Below are 17,459 nucleotides of genomic sequence, written 5' to 3'. Positions count from 1 at the left end.
TTCAGAGTTGAACATGCTCTGGTAAATAACGTTCTTTGAGTATTCGTCAGATCAAAACACGGTAATTACATCAGAAAACCGTGTACTTCGGATTTGTCACTCCATAACGCAGGTTTCCAATGTTCCACGGACCAATCAGATTGATCAAGTCAATTCAAGTTGTATACCAAGCGAGTTGATGTTGTGCATTGCGCACTTTGATTTTTGATTTGTGTGCTATAGCTTCTCCATAACATCCAATGCAATGTACCTCCATACCTAGCGTCCTTGTACTAATATTAGTTCCTGTGGCCTCCCTGCACTCCTGGTTAACAGCATTCAATGAGGATTGACAGAATCTAAGTACCAGTCTTCTGAGGGGGCCTCAGATCTCTTTCCTAATTATGACAGCCATAGATGATAGCGGGTAGTGCAGTTTTGTGCAATGTCACGAACATGATGATTGTTAATATGGCATCCTATCATGGATTTTCGTTGAAGGTTGCTGAGCTAAACGCCTCGACCCATCTATTATATTTCGTTGATATGCTTACTTATAAGCAGTTCTTTTATACCAGTTTCTGACGTATAGATGGCGGATATGCTTATTTTTTCAAATCCCAGCAGTGTCCGATACTTTTGACAATATCGTATATGTTGGCAAGTTAATTCCTGAAGACTTTCCAATGATTGTCGATTGTTTTAATTAGCGAGCGATTGACTAAGTTGGATCTATAAACAGCAAGTGTGTTCTAAAGCCGATTTACGTGCTTCAGTGCTCAAGTAACCTTTTCTTCCATCTAAAGGAATTTAATGCAATGTTGCAATGCTGGTAGCGATCCTAAGGGAAACCAGCCTTCATATTTTGGTGGGAGGAAGGGAAGAAATTGCATAGGAAGATAGTGCAGAAGAAAAGCATGCTTGGACTCATCCCGCAACCCTTTTGATCAAGTTATCATTGTTCATCACTCTTATTCCTACTCCCGAGTACCTTGAGTCCTAGAGGTACTGTAGGCCCAAAGTAGTTCTTTTTTTTTTTTTAAACTCGTCTTCAATATTTTATAAAGTACTCAGAGCGTCATCATTCCTTGTTAGAAGTCATCTATGATGACTTGCAACAAGGAGTGGGAGCACCCTTCATTTCGTTAAATTTGAATAGTAATTTACTACGTCTGATCAACCAAAAGGTACTGGTGCGCTTAATAATCATAAAACAAGATCGCCTGCCCATTAGCGACAACAACCGAGGGAAGGAGGGGAGGGGAGAGATTTCCTGGGGTGTCGATGAGCATACAGCAGACAATGCAAATGTTAAACTATTATCAATAGTGGCTATTGCGCAAGGATGACAACGACAACCAGTATGCTGTTCGGATACGCCTAAAATTTTAAACACGATTCGCACCACTCTACCCACACACACACACACACCTCGATGTGCTGCCAACGCTGCTGCTCGTTGCCATAGTTACAATAAAGTTTGGTGAGCTCGGTTAGTGTTAGCCTTCCATAACTTCGATGTTCCAGACATTAACAGCAGCGTCTCCTTTGCGCGGGAAATAAATAAAGGTTGTCTGAATGGTCCCCAAACCCCTCGTGTCAACGACCACGTGATTCTTCTACACTACCTTTGTCATACGAAGTTTATGCTCCGTTTTGGCCGGGGAAGACACTGGCGATTTCACGTTGTGCAAGACCGCTAATGCAGCGTAGGAGGGTTCTCTCCTTGACTGAGACATCCACCTTTCCTGGGCCATCATTCAGCACTCGGGGGAGGAAGGCAAACAACGTTTTAGCGTATCGCACTACCGTCGGAATAAGCATCACTGACTGCTGTGCCAAATGCATTATATATCGCGCGTGTGGACAGACACCCCCTGGACGTTACGAGCAACACAATGCGAGCTAAAAAACCTGTTATGAATCACGTGATCATATGGGTGAGGAAGAGATGGTCGCATATTAATGCGCGTGAACAGTTATATGAGCAAAAGACAAAAGTCCCAACTCGAAATGCAAATGGCAGTTTGCTTAACATTTCCCGAACTACGGATGCAGTTAGCTAACAATCCCTCCCCCTCCAGCCACACCACTCCAGAAAACCGTCTCGGTATATACATTAAACATCATTACAAATGTAATGATAATCTGTATATATCATCAGCCTATTCCTGGAAGAGAGATTCCAGTTTTTCCTCTTGCTGAAGTTTGCTAGGGACAGCCGCTACTGCTCTCAGATTATGAATGCCAATATATGAACCATCCAGACTGGAAGGTACCGTTTCAATTTCTTCCGGTTCCTTTTTAATGCTGTGTTCAGTGGCCTTATTATTATTAGTAAGAATAAATAATCTTTTTGAATCTTTTGTACTTTTTAAATGGCTGTACCTAGCATTTAAGATTCGATACTGTACCATTCTAGTGCCATTGCTGAACTCGGTTGTGCATCAACCATTAGCCCAATAGATTTAACTGCTGCCGATTGGAATTTTCAATGAATACATGAAATGAAAGTTTCGTGAAGGTCCTTCCTTTCCAAAGAAGAGAAGGGATAAATAAGAAAAAGTCAGTCCAATAAGTTTGATATTGATATGAAATAGGGATGCTAACTAGTTCACCTGTTTGAACTCGTTCCAAAGAAAGACGCTTTGATGAGAAAATCTTTATTGTACAGTAAAGATACAGATACAATAATGTGCCCGCCACAGCCAGGAGGTCAGGGGCTTATGATGGACAAAAACCATAGTTTATGGTAGGGAAAAACCGCAAAATCCTTGCTTAAGATCGGTTGATCCAGCTACGTTGTGAAAGAAGCGAATAAAAATTCCTGTGTCATTCACGTGATTCAAACGCAGGCCTTTTCTAACCGGTGTGGGAGGGCAGTGATTAGAACCACTATGCTACCCAGAAGGGCCTAATTGGGAAGGGCAGTTCATATGACGTAAGAAGTGAAGCGAGTTAATATTAGTATTAGCCATATGGTGCAAAGAAGCCCAAGGCTTTTGCTTCACCAGCCGAAATAAACAATAAAATAAAAAAACTATCTATGTGATTTCCTTTTCAGGTACATATCTAGTCAGTTGATCTATGAATTTTCGCAAGCTATTAGCCTCAACCACCCATGGAGGCAACTTATTACAGTAATTAATAACTCGTTGGCCAAAACTTCCTGCAATCCGGCCTAAACCTCTTCCGCTGTAATTTGAATCTTTGGGCCCTTAGTTCTGGAATCAATTATAAAATGAATTTTTTTTCCCTTTATTATCTACCTATCCTCTCGCACAGTCTTATACAGGTGATTGGTTGCGAAGTTCGCTCACATAATTGAAGTCTTTGCTTATGTGAACACTCTTTCACCGGATCTCACCAAGCAAGTTGCCTTTTCAAAAAAGTTCATTATCTATGTCTTTTGTTTTATACAGTGGGATTATGATTTCCCTATCTCTACAAGCAAATGTTAGAAAAATTATCGCTAGGACACCACGGGTTCTCCTTACCACCTGTCTGCACTCCCCTGAGAACTACTTTTAAATTTCAACCCCACCCTTGAATAAATTATTTTCGGGTTGCTATTCTCCAAGTGAGATCTTGCTGCACTTCTCTAAAGCCTAAGTCAACCTGAAAAAGCGCTGACCATTAAATACTCTACAAATCTGACACCATTCGCAAATTTTGACATCACTCCCTCTACCCCTTGGATGATCATTCAAAAATATCAGAACAACAGTGATTCCACAACCGCTCCTTGAGAGGACCCCACTTCTAATATTAGTCCAATTTGAAGAGTAACAATTAATCACTGCCCTTATGATGTTGTTGTAAGGTATTACAACAACATCATATTATCATTTCAATTAGGCGCATCAGCAACTTAGGTCATATTGTGCCATATAAAATATTTTGTTTGTTTGTTTGTTTGTTATTTGGTTTTTAGGAGCATTAGCAACTAAGGCCATATTGCTCCGGGAATATGCGGTGGTCATTCCCTTGATCTTTCCGCATCCTCCGTATTTGGTGGTGACGGGCTCGAACCCCGGTCTAATCAAGAAGCGTGTGCTACGCACTGCTGCTCCTTCCCACCTGGCTACGGAGACACCCATATACAATATGTCTGTAAATTGCGCGTGTTCTGTGGTTCGATTTGCTGCTTGCTGGACGAAAAACCCAAGTTTCGGAGAGAAAAAAAACCATGCTACCTCTCGCCATCAGACCGAATAACTCAGTTACGTTTTGAAGGAGGCCGTAAAAATTCCTCCCGTCATTGATGGGATTCGAACTCAGGTGTTTTCCACCAGGTATCATTGCCCTTTGCCTCCTACAACCATGAGATTCATCTGAGGAGTGATCCTTAGATGGATCGCTTCCCTATAATCCCGACATGTTCTATCTTACATAGTAACCACTCGTTAGTAAGTGAGGAATCATAAAATAACCTCACTGCTCCCTTTCGGAAGGTTAGAAAAGAGTTTTAGAGAAATTTTATGAGAAGTGCCCAAGATGTGGGAATGGTATTCGGTGGTAGGGTGGATTTTTGCACTCTTAGCTACTGCTCAAAATAAAAATAACTCCAGCAGCGATACAAGAGAAAAGGGTTAAAAATAAGTTCACGAAAGGAAATTAGTTACGTTTCTTTAATGGATCCTTATCCAAAATTTCACTTCCGGACCACGTTGGGGAAAGGGAACCTGCTTCATGGAAGATCGCCGACATAGAAGAGAAAAAGGTTAGGCAAAAAAACAGAAACCTTAAGTACTCCAGGATTCACTAAGAATTTCGAACAGAACCAGCTATCATCGCAAAAAAGGAAGTTGGTAACTCAATTGCTTTTATGCCTATCGCTGCCAAATAACTTTAAACTGTGTGGAGCTACAGTTTGAGTTTGCTCCAAACTTTTATATAAAACCTGGATATTGATAAAATTTCCAAATAGATGGAAAAGCGCTATTGGAATGCAACTGAAAACAGAATTAATTCTGGGCTACAGGTGTTTTAAGAAATGCTGGAGAATTGCTATCGGAACTTTTGTGTAGCCGTTTCCGACTTCTACAAGTTGGATGTACAGTGGTTTCCATATCATTTCCAAGATTTCAAATTATCATTTCGATTCTTCTTACTTTCTTGTCTAAATTTGGGTCTCAGTTAAATCTAAATCTGATCTTTGGTTTCGACAACGCAGCTGGACCCATAACACATTTCTAACCAAAGAAAATGCGTGTTGTGCCTTGAAAAAAACTCAAATTTCTTAAGATTTTCATATATGATAAGGTTGGTTAACCCTGACATAGATACTCTGTTTAGCAGAGTATTAGCACAAACTGACATCACTTTAGTATCAGAACTGAGTCATCACACTGTTGTTTAGATGGAACTTACAACAACACGGATCTTTGTGCCTGGAAGAGTTAACTGGATCCATTAGACAGTTGACAGACGTTCTATTTTTCAAGGCACATATCAGTGTCGTGTGCCACAATCGGAATGGCGACTTGGATTCATCATTCTGAGAGTGGCAATTGAGGAAAACATTCCAGCTGTTAGGAGGATAGTTTGGACATCTATTAAGCAGTTCAGCTGGGCAGAATGTCGTCTGTCATAAGTTGGTGACGTACGTAAGAAGTTGCATTCTTCTCCCCCAGATGTTAATGACTGCGTTGTGCCAAGCAGACTTATTATCCCGATGTGTGGAAATATTAGTCACAGTCCACTGCCCAAAGTTTCGCCTCAAAGATTTCTTGGAAATGTAATTATTGTCTACGGAACTGGTGTCCTTCTGCCCGCATTCACTTGTCCCCGAGTAGCCATGACAACGATTCGTCAATGTCCGCTCTTTGTGCTCACCAAAACTTATTTGAAAAATTATCGAAGAAGGTCAAAACAGAATACAACGGGTTACGAACAGTTGACATGACTGCAGAGACAATGACCCAACAATGTCCTCACCACGCCTGCTGCTTGAAATATGTCCAAAAACGGATATCATTGCGCGTGTCGCGTGACATCACCAACTAATCACTGTTTCTTGATGCTCGCCTGAATGTGCCGAGCGACAGTAACGTTCCCTGGTGTTATGTAACAATGCAAGCGACTAATCATCGCCATTACTAGCACAAAAGGGAGGCTAACGTTTGGACTTTAACACCTCGCTTCCTATTAACAATTTTTCACGGCTGAATATCGGCAACTATTTATCGTGCTGGCGCGCGCTAGACGCCCTTCATTACATTAGAAATAATTGCAATAAATATTGGCCGAATAGCCCCCGGTTCGGTAGCAAATCGATAAAATTGCATTTCCACGGCGATTGGCCGTGCGTTCGCTGAAAAGCCGGCGAAGCTTAACTGTGAAATGCAACTCCTCTTCCCCGTTACGATATTTTAATGTTATTCTTCTAATATTTATGGCCGTAATTCCGAGGTAATGAGCGCACTTAAAACCGAAGAAAGTCGTCCTCACTTTCGCGTTGCCGGCTATCTTAATCATTAGGCCTAATGTGGCATTAAAGGCAAACAACGCCCGAAAATGGGCGACACCGCTGAATTTGGATTCCGCCTGTGACGAGTTCCCCCCAGGATTCAATCATCCGTTCTGCTAATAGCGCTGCGCCGGCTTTAGCCCGCCAAAAACTGTCAAATTCCTCTCTATTAAGCAGACTTATTTCGATACAGTTAATTGCCACCGTGCTCAAGCCCGAACGTGGCGACATCTGCTTTAATAGGAAAAAGACAAGGCTGGACCTTCGCTAGCAAGTCGGCGCAAAACGGCGCACATTAATACATTTGTAATAGGCCTTTGACGGAACGCATCGGGATTTAAGAAGGGAAAAAAGGGAATTACAGTAATATATTTTATTATGCAGCACTGAGAACAGTAATAAGATTTTTTTTTGTTTCGCCGAGACGAGAAATCGGGCCGAGAATGGCGATCTTTTGGTTTTTTTCATTCCGTACGCAACCTGCTGGAGTATATTGCAAGTATTAAGTTTTCAGATTCGTGCAAAGCGATGCAAAAACAAAAAAAAAAAAAAAGAAAGAAAAGAAAAGAAAAAAAAAAGAGAAAAACGCAGCACACATTCCACAAGTTTAAGTAGTTCCGAGTCCTCATTTTCCTGATTGGAATTAGTGGCATCTGTGAACCCTCCCCCCCCCCCCTCTCCCAATGAGCAACGAGACGGTGATGGGAATCAAAATTCCGGCGCCATTAAAAGATATGAGAACTTCGAAATGGTTGGAAGAATTCTGACACGGATCACGATGTTTTCGAAGGGAACTTTAATCCGAAATGACTTTTAACCTCCAGGCTTGTCAAATACCATGCTGAGAAACAATAACAAATTGCAGCCTCGCTGGATGAAAGTTTTAAGTTCATAACATTTAATTAAAAAGCATATGTCAATTGTCTTGAATGATGAAAAACCCAAGCGGATCTCGGGATGAAAGACGAAAACCTCAACTTCATGTAACACTTTGAGAATGTAAAGAAGACTTATGCAACAATTTGGACTTGTAGACTGGACTGGTGGGCATTAGAAACCCCGTATTGAGAAGTATATTTTAAGATGTGCAGTAATCCATCGCACTATCCACATCTAAATTTGGTCCTTTGCCATGGAAACTATTATATACTGCTAGTACAGGTATAGATATTAAGACATAAACACGCCAAAATAAAACTTTCTGTCCATTACAGATTTGAAGTTATGAAAAGTCAGACATTGCTCATTTCCACCAAGAGTTGGTGACGGAGTTCCTTTTGAAGTCGTGAAAAATTGAGGAAAGCATACTAGTAAGACACTGTTGATATAAGCATGTTCATAGATGACTTGAGAGTTTTAAAGGAGATTTGTGACCAGCCAAAGATCGGAAGACCAAGAACTGTGTGCACTGAAGAAAGCGCTAAGATTTTGGATGAAATGATTCAAAAAGACAGGCATATGCAATGTTACAAGCACTAGGATGTTCAAAGAGAAGTGTAATCACCATTCCTAACACAATAGACACAAGAAAATAAGCTGCTAACAAGAGATAGAAATTCTTCAGGCAGGATATCTGCCAAGACCTGTTGCACGAGTGCAGAACTTAAAAATAAGATTTTTTTTAAAGGCCTCGTAATGAGACCGAAATCTTCCATTATGGCCCTCTAAATAAAAGTCTATGGAATGGACACGTCCATCATCTCCACTAAAGAAAAATCTCGAATTGCAAGCTCTTCACAAAAAATGATGGCCACAGTGTTTTGGAACAGAGATTGGTTGCTTGTTTTTAAGAAAAGTTGGACAAAAAGGAAGACTCTAACAAGACACCAAATCAGATTACACCATGATAATGTCAGGCCACACACTACCCATATGATCCAGATGAAAACTAGACTCAGGCTGGAGAGTTTTGCTTCATATAGGCCAGAGTTGGCTACTCCTGATTTTTTTATATTTCAACGTATGAAAAGATATCTTCATGGAAAACAGTTTTTGAGTAACGAGGAGCTGGAAAAGTCAACGATAGTCTGGTTTTAATAGCAGGCTCCATCCGTTTATCACAGTGCATATGTGAGTTGGAAAGAAAGAGGAAAAACGTATTAATAAACAAGATGGACACTTAGAATAGTATATGTGCTTTCCAGTGTTTGTTTAATAAATTATATAAATTCCAAATTTGTATGTGTTGATAGTAATAAGAAAAATTATGAAAAAATGTTTCCACAGCCTTCATTACATCCAGGGACAACACATCACTCTTAATAAGTACTAAAATGTCGCTCAACCATTATATACCTTGACGCCCGAATTCAAAATTCTGTGACCATCAATGAGTCTTTGGTCATTGGAAACTGGACTATGATGACCGTTTCCAACCATCCAAATGCTATTTCCAGAGTTCAATTTGTGATCTGGTCTTCTTCAAACTACATCTCTCGAAAAGCTACGCGACAGAATTCTAGTGTAATGCGATGGGAAAGGAGCGGGTTCTTAAGAGGAGATGATGAATTCTTGGCATGTCAGAGAGCCTCATTCGACAATCCAAATGGTTGTCGACAGACAACAGGTTGCAACAAAAAAAAAAGAAAAAAACAGTCGGTCGCCCTTGAACTTCGTCCTAACAAGTCAAACCCCTATCTTGCCTCGCACGTGGGAAACAGTGCGTGCGTCTGATAGCCATACACCAATTTCCAGGCAGTACCGAACAGCTATTGATTCACTCACTATAGCAACCGTGTCGCGTGTGGCCGGCTCGTGCGAATAGCTCACGCGCTCCGTTGCTTAGGAATGCATGTAAGTAGTTATTGTAGAAAATACTCCACATTATTAATCCCAGCCTGCTGCCCGCCGTTGTCTTCTATTTTTCTTTTTTTTTTTTTTTTTCCCTCCTTATCTCACCTCTTCTACCTTAGCGTTGTTTGCAGTAGATAGATAAACATCTTTACGTGAGCGAACTGTAGGTTTTGGCCGTTACACCCCTCTGGTATAACACTCCTCCAGAAGAGAAATGGTGTACGAATTTTCATTGAGGCAAGAAGATTGATAGACTGTTTTTTATGGCCATTTTTTGCTTCCATTCCGAGAAATTCGTTTTACCTGACTTTCTTTGAACCTCCCTGATAAAAAACGTTTCAGGGAGGACGATTCGAATTCATTATCCACGTGATATTTCGAAATTTTATTGTGCATCTCCCAGAGATATCCGTCTCCTTTAAAAGGCTACTTCTTAACATTAATAGACAACAGGAAACAGCTGATTTAATCAATTCCCCCCCCTCTTCTGTATGCCCAAATCACTGCGGGAAGATCACACCGAATTGCAAGGGGGCGCTGCTGTGCCCAGCACTAATTATGGCGGAAATGGGTAGCGGTGCAATAGGTTTCAGTCGAACACATGTATCGAAATGAGAGCGGGAAGGAAACGCTTCGGGGGAGGTCTGTTGCCTCCTGGGCATCAGCATCATTAGACTTTAGCAACACTTTTTATAGCTCCCAATTTAGCGAAGGAGGGGGGTCACATTTCAGCGACATCTGTCGGACATCCAGAAGTGTTCCAAAGTCAGCATTTCCTTTACAATAAAAGTGAACAACGCCGGCTAAAATTCGTGGCATTTGTAATCCCAGAAAAGACCTCCTACCCTGTGTGGGGTATAGACATGATCCCATCAGAGTTTTTCACGCGATCATAAGCTGTGCGAACTATACTTTTTAGCAGCACGTTAAGACAGGAAGGGTTTTATGACTTGGAGTGTCTCGAGCATAAGTGTATGTGGTTTCATTTCATTAATAACCCCCAATAAACTTTAGCACTTACCTTGGTTTCGAACGTCTCTCAGTTCCTGGTTATAATCGTGCAGAGTCTCCCTCAACTGTCTGTTCTCAATCTCCAGGTCTTGGGCTCGCATAGCGCGTTGTTGCAAGGAGAGGCAGTGTTCCAGCCCGGCCACAGGGTCTGAAAGACAGAAGTCGAGTGTAAACAGACAATAACCACACACACACACACACACACGATCAGTACAGAACACCAATAAATCAAAAGACATATAAAAGGTTGTACAATATTCATGATCGAAATGGTTAATTGCAAACTCCAATGACTCAGTGGTCGTGTTGGAGTATAAACAGAACTTTTTTTTTTTTTTTAAACAGATGGCCAGGAAGGTAATGGTGTTTTGTCCATAATATATAGTACCATTGAAAGTAGGGAAAAATATGCTATTGTTTCTTTATACTCGTATAAGACGATAGTGAGACTGCAATCAGAATATTGTGTCCAGGTCTGGAGGTCACATCTGAAGAAAGAGTTAGAACTTCGAGAAAGGGTCCAAAAGAAGGGCATTCAAATTGGTGAGGGGGTGAGCTAACCGATATCCATATAAAGAGCGGCTTAAGAAGGAGAAGATTACAAACCATGGCAACTGGACATCTGAGGATAGATCTGATTGAGGTATATAAAGCGCTGAAATGAATCAAAAAAGTGAACGCGGAACATATATTTTCACTGGTAAGAGAAATAAGAATAAAGTGTCACAAACATAAAATTCTAGTGAGTAACAAAAGGCTGGACCTATGGAATTTACCTTCGAGCAGCGTGTTGTAGACCGCGTGCCAAGGTGATTGAGGCGAAGAGTTTGGCAAAGTTCAAAGCGGAATTGGAGTCAACAAGGAAAATAATGAGAAAAATCTCACTTTTTTTTTTTTTAACAGATGCAGAAAGTCCGCTTCACTACATCATTCAACCATTATAATACAACTAATAGTAAATCTCCCACAGGTAAGAAGACCGAAACATTTCAAATTCGACATGTTTCATGCTGGTTTCTTTGCTTGTTGTTGAGTTCCAGGCGTATCAGCGACCAAGGCCAATTCTAATTGTGTGTTCTGTGTTTGATTTTTCGATTTGCTGGAAAAACTCCAGTTTTTGGGAGGAAAAACCATGTTACCCTCTCCTGAGATCCACTACCTCGGCCACGTTGTAAAAAAGGACCTAAAAATTCCTCACGTCAGCGACTGGACTTGAACTAAGGTCTTTTCCACTGGGCGTCAGGTGGACAGCTATTCTACCAACTGTGTTTACTCACGAGGGCGTTTCTACGCTGGAAGAAGCTCTTAAGTTATTATAGGATTTTCCGACCAGAAAGAAAAAGATTCGTGGAGTTAAAAATCCATGAGGTGGCAATCTTATCCATACTTGTACCATTTTCATAGGTGAGAGTTACCAAAGTATTTATTATCATTATTAGAATAAGGGTGTGGATTCGAACAAGCAGCATGCGTAACTCTGTACTCTGTAGAGTTTTAGGAGCATCAGTGACAAAGGCCATATTGCTCCAAGTATATTGTCTGTAAATTGCGTGTGTTCTGAGGTAGATTTTCTGTTTGCTGGACGAAAAACCCGAGTTTCCGGGAGAAAAATCATGCTACTCTCGCCCGAGATCACTTAACTCAGCCACGTTGTGATAAATGCCCATAAAAATCGCACAGAAAATAAATATTATATATATAAATTTAGAATATAAATTTTAAATTGTCCTGGAAACAAATCTGAATCTGAAGACGTAGGAGCAATGTGGGCTGATTATAGTTGGATTTATGCCTCAACCACAGTTGCAGTAATTAATGTCATGTTTGAGTTACACTTAAAGACGCCAAACAATAAACAAAACAGTGCAGAAAACTTGATTCTATTAATTTATTTTCTTTCTTCTGCAGTAAATGCTTCCTGTTTCGGGTGAAAAATTCTCCAGGTACATAAATTGACTTTCCCACCAACGGAAGATTACGAAATTGACAGCTCTTTGTTTATTAAGAAACCTGCTTTGAGGAAAAACCCCAAGACACATTATTCCCGCCCTGAGACATGCACCCAGATCCGGAAAAAGACAAAGGGACATTCAAAAATAATGCCAAATCCACAAAAGAGACACGTTTAATGGAAGGCACAACCTCAATCTCTTCCACGAGGGGTCCACAAGTGGGGGGAAGGGTGTCTCCCTCGGAATGAGCAAACAGTTCCATTGTACATAAGAGGTGTTTAATGTTTATCCAACACGTTACTACCTATCAGTTCCTGTCATCGGGAGTCAACCCCTATTGTTAGAGATCTGGGGAATGGCTGCGCACTCTTCTAGGCTAGATTCATGGTCTGTAGCATTAAAATGAGTGGAAAAATCAAGTGAATTACGGTAACCTCGACAAGAGTAGGTGATACGGAGAATTTCCCGTTGTTCACTGGAGCGATATACAATTATTCAAGCGCCGTCATTATCTGTTCGAAGGCTTCTTCACTCAAGCATTAAAAAAAAAGGGGGAGAAAAAAAATCCAGGCCCAATTTGTCGGCCTGCTTGGGCCTGTCGCACATACTGTTAATAGCAAAATCAATTGAGCTTTAGCTTAACAATGAAACTCTATTAGGACCTTCTATTAGTGTTCTATGGACTTGGGCTGTGTGCGGATCCCACCCTGCACTGTCAATACAGCGAAGATGAAAAAAACTATTGGAGTTCCATGCACAATTAAACCACTTGTTATTCGAGAAGAGAGAGAGAGAGAGAGAGAATGAAGCATGGAAAAAAAAATCCTACCGTAAAAGACCTGGCTTTCCAACAGTGTATGCCAGTCAAGGACAAAAAAAAAAAGGAAAAAAAAGAAAAAAACACGTCGCCAAAAATCATTTGATCGTTCGTTAAAAACCTTGTTCGAGCGCTCGTTAAACCAGCGGGCTGCCATTGAGATGGGATTCGTAAACAGGGCGTTCATCCGTTGTGAAAATTTTATTGCAGTTAGTGGATTCTGCGCAGTCCGACAGGTTCTTAATGAGAGCAGAAATGTAGGTGTAAGAACGGTGGGAAATTCCGCTAATCGCTGGCCCTATTGGTGGGGGTGGGAGAATGGATCGATAACTCTGAAAATAAAAAAGGACTTTGAAACGATGGAATTGGACCAATGATGTCACTGCGTGACATCGGTTTAATTCACTGAATGAAGGTACCCACTGCGGGTTTCTTCAGTTAATATGATTTCGACCAGCTTTGAACCCGGGTAATATATTCAAATAACCTCCGTCTAAAGGATCAACCAAAGACAAGCAACAGTTAACCGCTGGGCCTACTGGTGGGGGCGGAAGAATGGATCAATAACTCTGAAAGAAAAAAAAAGGACTCTGAAACGATGAAATTGGACCAGTGATGTCACGTAGTGACGTCATCGGTTTAATTTACCGAATGAAGGAACACTGCGGGTATCTTCAGTTAATACGATTTCGACCAGCTCTGAACCCGGATAATCTATTCAAATAACCTCCGTCTAAAGAAGCAACCAAAGACCGGGGGGCTCACATCTGGTGAGTATGGCACACCCAGGGTCCTGAGCTGGATATCATCATTCTTCTCTCTCTTGGTGATTCCCTTCTTTTCTCTCTCTCTCAGGGTAACTCGGGAATTTTTTTTTTTCTTTTTTTTTGGCTGGTGCAGCATAAGGCTTCCTCAGGCTTCCTTGCACCATATAGCTAATAATAATAAATAAGACAAGCAACAGCTAATCGCTGGGCCTATTGGTGGGGATGGAAGAATGAATCGATAACGCTGAAAGAAAAAAATAAAACACTTTGAAGCAATGAAATTGGACCAATGATGTCACGTAGGACTTCATCGGTTTAATTTACTGAATGAAGGTACACACACTGCGGGTATCTTCAGTTAATACGATTTCGACCACCTCTGAACCCGGATAATCTATTCAAATAACCTCCGTCTGAAGAAGCACCCAAAGACAAGCAACAGTTAATCGCTGGACCTACTGGTGGGGGCGGAAGAATGAATCAATAACTCTGAAAGAAAAAAAAGGACTCTGAAACGATTAAATTGGACCAATGATGTCATGTAGTGACGTCATCGGTTTAATTTACTGAATGAAGGTACACTGCGGGTATCTTCGGTTAATACGATTTCGACCAGCTCTGAACCCGTGTAAATCTATTCAGATAACCTCCGTCTAAAGAAGCAACCAAAGACACTCGGACACAGAGTGCTGAACCCAAGCAGGTTTTTGTCGAGGAAGGTTGAAGAGCGCGTATATTGTTCTCAGTGAAAACATTAGCGGCGCGCTGCCATTACATGCGGTAATAAGTCACAGGAACGGAACATGGACGGCTGCAGAGGTCACACTTATCTCTCAACAACATCTAAGCCTATTTCAGAGGCTAAGACCATGATGAGATCTTATCCTTACTTGCCTTTCTTACTGCAAACAGAATAACCCATCTAGCAGCATGTACGGAGATTCCGGAGGCGAGAGAGGTCAAGAGAAAAGCAAATTATAGACCTTTCTGCGAGCGTCGTGCGTAACCTGCTGTGTCTTTATTTTCCCGCAAATTAGCCTCAAATTCCATTTTGCCTGTTCGAAGAAAAACATTAGGAAGAGTATTGGAAGGCCATAACGGATATTTAATAATACTGCAGGGTGAACGACTCGGTTGTCGGGACTTCGATGGCTTCCCCCCTCACCACATTTAGCGATCCTCTTACCTGTCCAGCGGGTGTCACAGGTCAAATCGACCGTATCATTTAATCGGCATCTTTGCGTCTAACTGGTGTTTTTATACGAAGCCGGAAGTCCATCTTGTTCTTTCCCTGAGGGTGTAAAGCTCATCGGACAGCCCCTTTGAAGAATTATGCAAGTAGTAGGAAGCACTGGCATTTGGAAGGCATTTCACGACGAATTCATTTGGACATACAGTAGTCTCTAAATGGTGACAAGGCAGAACAGGTTCAGGACTTGCTGCTGCTAGATGTAATTATCTCTTGGGATTGAAATTGTTGGTGGTGGTGTGATGACTATTCTGATCAAGCGTAATACCAAAATTCCCACTAGATAATCAGTCAGGAGTTTTGGTCCAATTATATGAAGGTGAACAAAGATAATAACCTTCTGGGGAAATTTGAGCTAACTGGCATCTCTCCTGTTCCTAGAAGAGTCCCTTATGTTGAAGCAACGTTTGACATCGATACCAATGGTATACTTAATGTTTCAGCTGTTGATACAGGGAAAGAAAATAAAATTACCATCACAAATGATAAAGGAAGTTATCAAAGGAAGAAATTGAAAGAATGGTTAAAGATGCTGATCTCGAGTACATGTTTAAGGTGTCTACCCCGTTTCTTCCTTCTCCTTTACATGAATAGAGAATATATGCAAAGAGGAATTTGTCACGATCATCTCGGGTTGCAGTAGGTGTGAGGGGGGACTTTTCCGACCCCTTGCCAGATAAAGGGCAAGGAGAAATATCTAGTTCTGAAGATTTAAGTCATTCTCCGGTCGATGGCCACACACAAACACAACAGACGCTGTCCAATATACTTACGTTGCCGGATCGATTAGAGATCATAATCGCACTGCCCCCTGCACGAGCCCAGGATCCCACGATTGTCACGAAAGAGCGGCCTTATGGCCACGGCACCTGTCTGCCAGGCGACAGGTAACTAACCGCCACACTTCGATCGCAATGCCCCCATATAACTGCGGCTCGGGAAGTCGGCACACGCAGGCACGCACGCACACACACACACACACATACACGGTGGCTTCGCTACCAGAGCAGCTCGCACTTTCGCAGCCAGCTGACCGAAATAGGCACCACAGCGACACGTTTCCTCCCGTCTCACGTGACCCCCCTCCGAGCGAACAGACAGACACACACACACGCACACCTGTAACCGTAGCATAATCTCGGCGGAGACAGAACGGGGTGCGAGGGGTAGGATCATTCCGGGCGAGCGAGGGGTTTTGCACGTGACACGACCACAGCTGTGCCGACAGCAGCGAATTTCACACTCCACGAACCCCGCGGTGGTGTCGCTCCAAGTGTACAGATTCTTGCTAGCACGTCATCGGCTTCCCTCCTCTCTCTCTCTCTCTCTCTCCTCTCTCTCTCTCTCTCTCTCTCTCTACTCGTGTGTGCGTGTTTGAACATACAGACGAACGAACACGGTAGTTACAACACAAGAAACCATGAAAAACATAAACTTCAGCGCCACCTACAGTCGGGGAAGCGTAAATTACCGTCATTCAGAAATAGCGCACTTGGTGTTGCGTAATAGTAGTATCCGCCCTTCCTTAGAGGAAACAACGCATTCACTACGACTGAAAACAGCCTTTCTGCTGTACTTACATCTGCAAACACTAGAAAAATTACAAAATTTTATTCAGAATCGATTAGGGGCACCTTTGTTTCGAATAACAGCAAATGTGGTGCGCGCCAGGCATTCTATAAGGCGTTTTTATGCGTTTGGTCTAATTGTAACCATTCTTCCAGCAATATTTCGCGCAGGACTTCGTTAAAGACTAGCTGTCTCCAGCCCATCCCATACATTCTCAATAAGAGTGAGATCAGTGAGGGTGGGGGTCCAATAAAGATGGTGGAAATCCGTATCATGTTCTCCGAACCATTCTTGCACAATTATAGCACGATCTACTCGTGTATTGTCCTTTATAAAGTGGTCATCACCTTCGGGATAAAAGTGTAACATTGCAGGATGTAGTAGATCTGATACAAAATTTAGTTACTCCCTGGGTGACATTCGACCTTCCACCAGTATCAATGGATCCAGTCCGTGCCAACAAAACATTCCCCATACCAGATGCCTCGGTTGTCTTAATAAGGGTCCATCGCCGCATTCTCTGCCTACCATCAGTGCAAAACAAAGTGTATCGTGATTCTTCTGACCACATGATTATCTTTTGTTCCACTGTCCAATCACGTTATCGGCACCAGTGCAAGCTGATTTTTCGATTTTTCTCTGAAACAAGTTGCTTCTGAATAGGCTGCCAATACCCAATTTATTCAATTTCCTGTGCATGGTACAGGTTGAAATAGGCAGTTCTGGGCTTGGTTGAGTTCAGATGTTATTTGCTGCACATTGGATGCACTATATTTCCGTACAATCCTCAGAGTGCTTCGTTCCTGAAGTATTTAAAAACCTTCATTAAACCTTCATGAAGTATTTAAAA

The 17,459-nt window shown here is 41.8% G+C and overlaps 1 protein-coding gene across 4 annotated transcripts in view; it reads right to left on the bottom strand.

Moving 5' to 3' along the window:
* LOC150089039 (homeobox protein cut-like 1) overlaps positions 1 to 17,459 on the bottom strand; it is a 537,440-nt gene that overhangs the window by 99,325 nt on the left and 420,656 nt on the right. For all 4 annotated transcript variants that reach the window (XM_090369790.1, XM_090369791.1, XM_090369794.1 and 1 more), the window contains one exon: positions 10,266 to 10,403. In XM_090369790.1, the coding sequence (XP_090225916.1) occupies positions 10,266 to 10,403 (138 nt within the window). The remainder of the gene's footprint in view (positions 1 to 10,265; positions 10,404 to 17,459) is intronic.

Source organism: Mastigoproctus giganteus, chromosome 3 (assembly GCF_048544385.1).
Source record: "Mastigoproctus giganteus isolate SK-2022 chromosome 3, ASM4854438v1, whole genome shotgun sequence".
NCBI classification, from domain to species: Eukaryota; Metazoa; Arthropoda; class Arachnida; order Uropygi; family Thelyphonidae; genus Mastigoproctus; species Mastigoproctus giganteus.
This window is presented reverse-complemented; position numbering and strand designations above follow the sequence as displayed.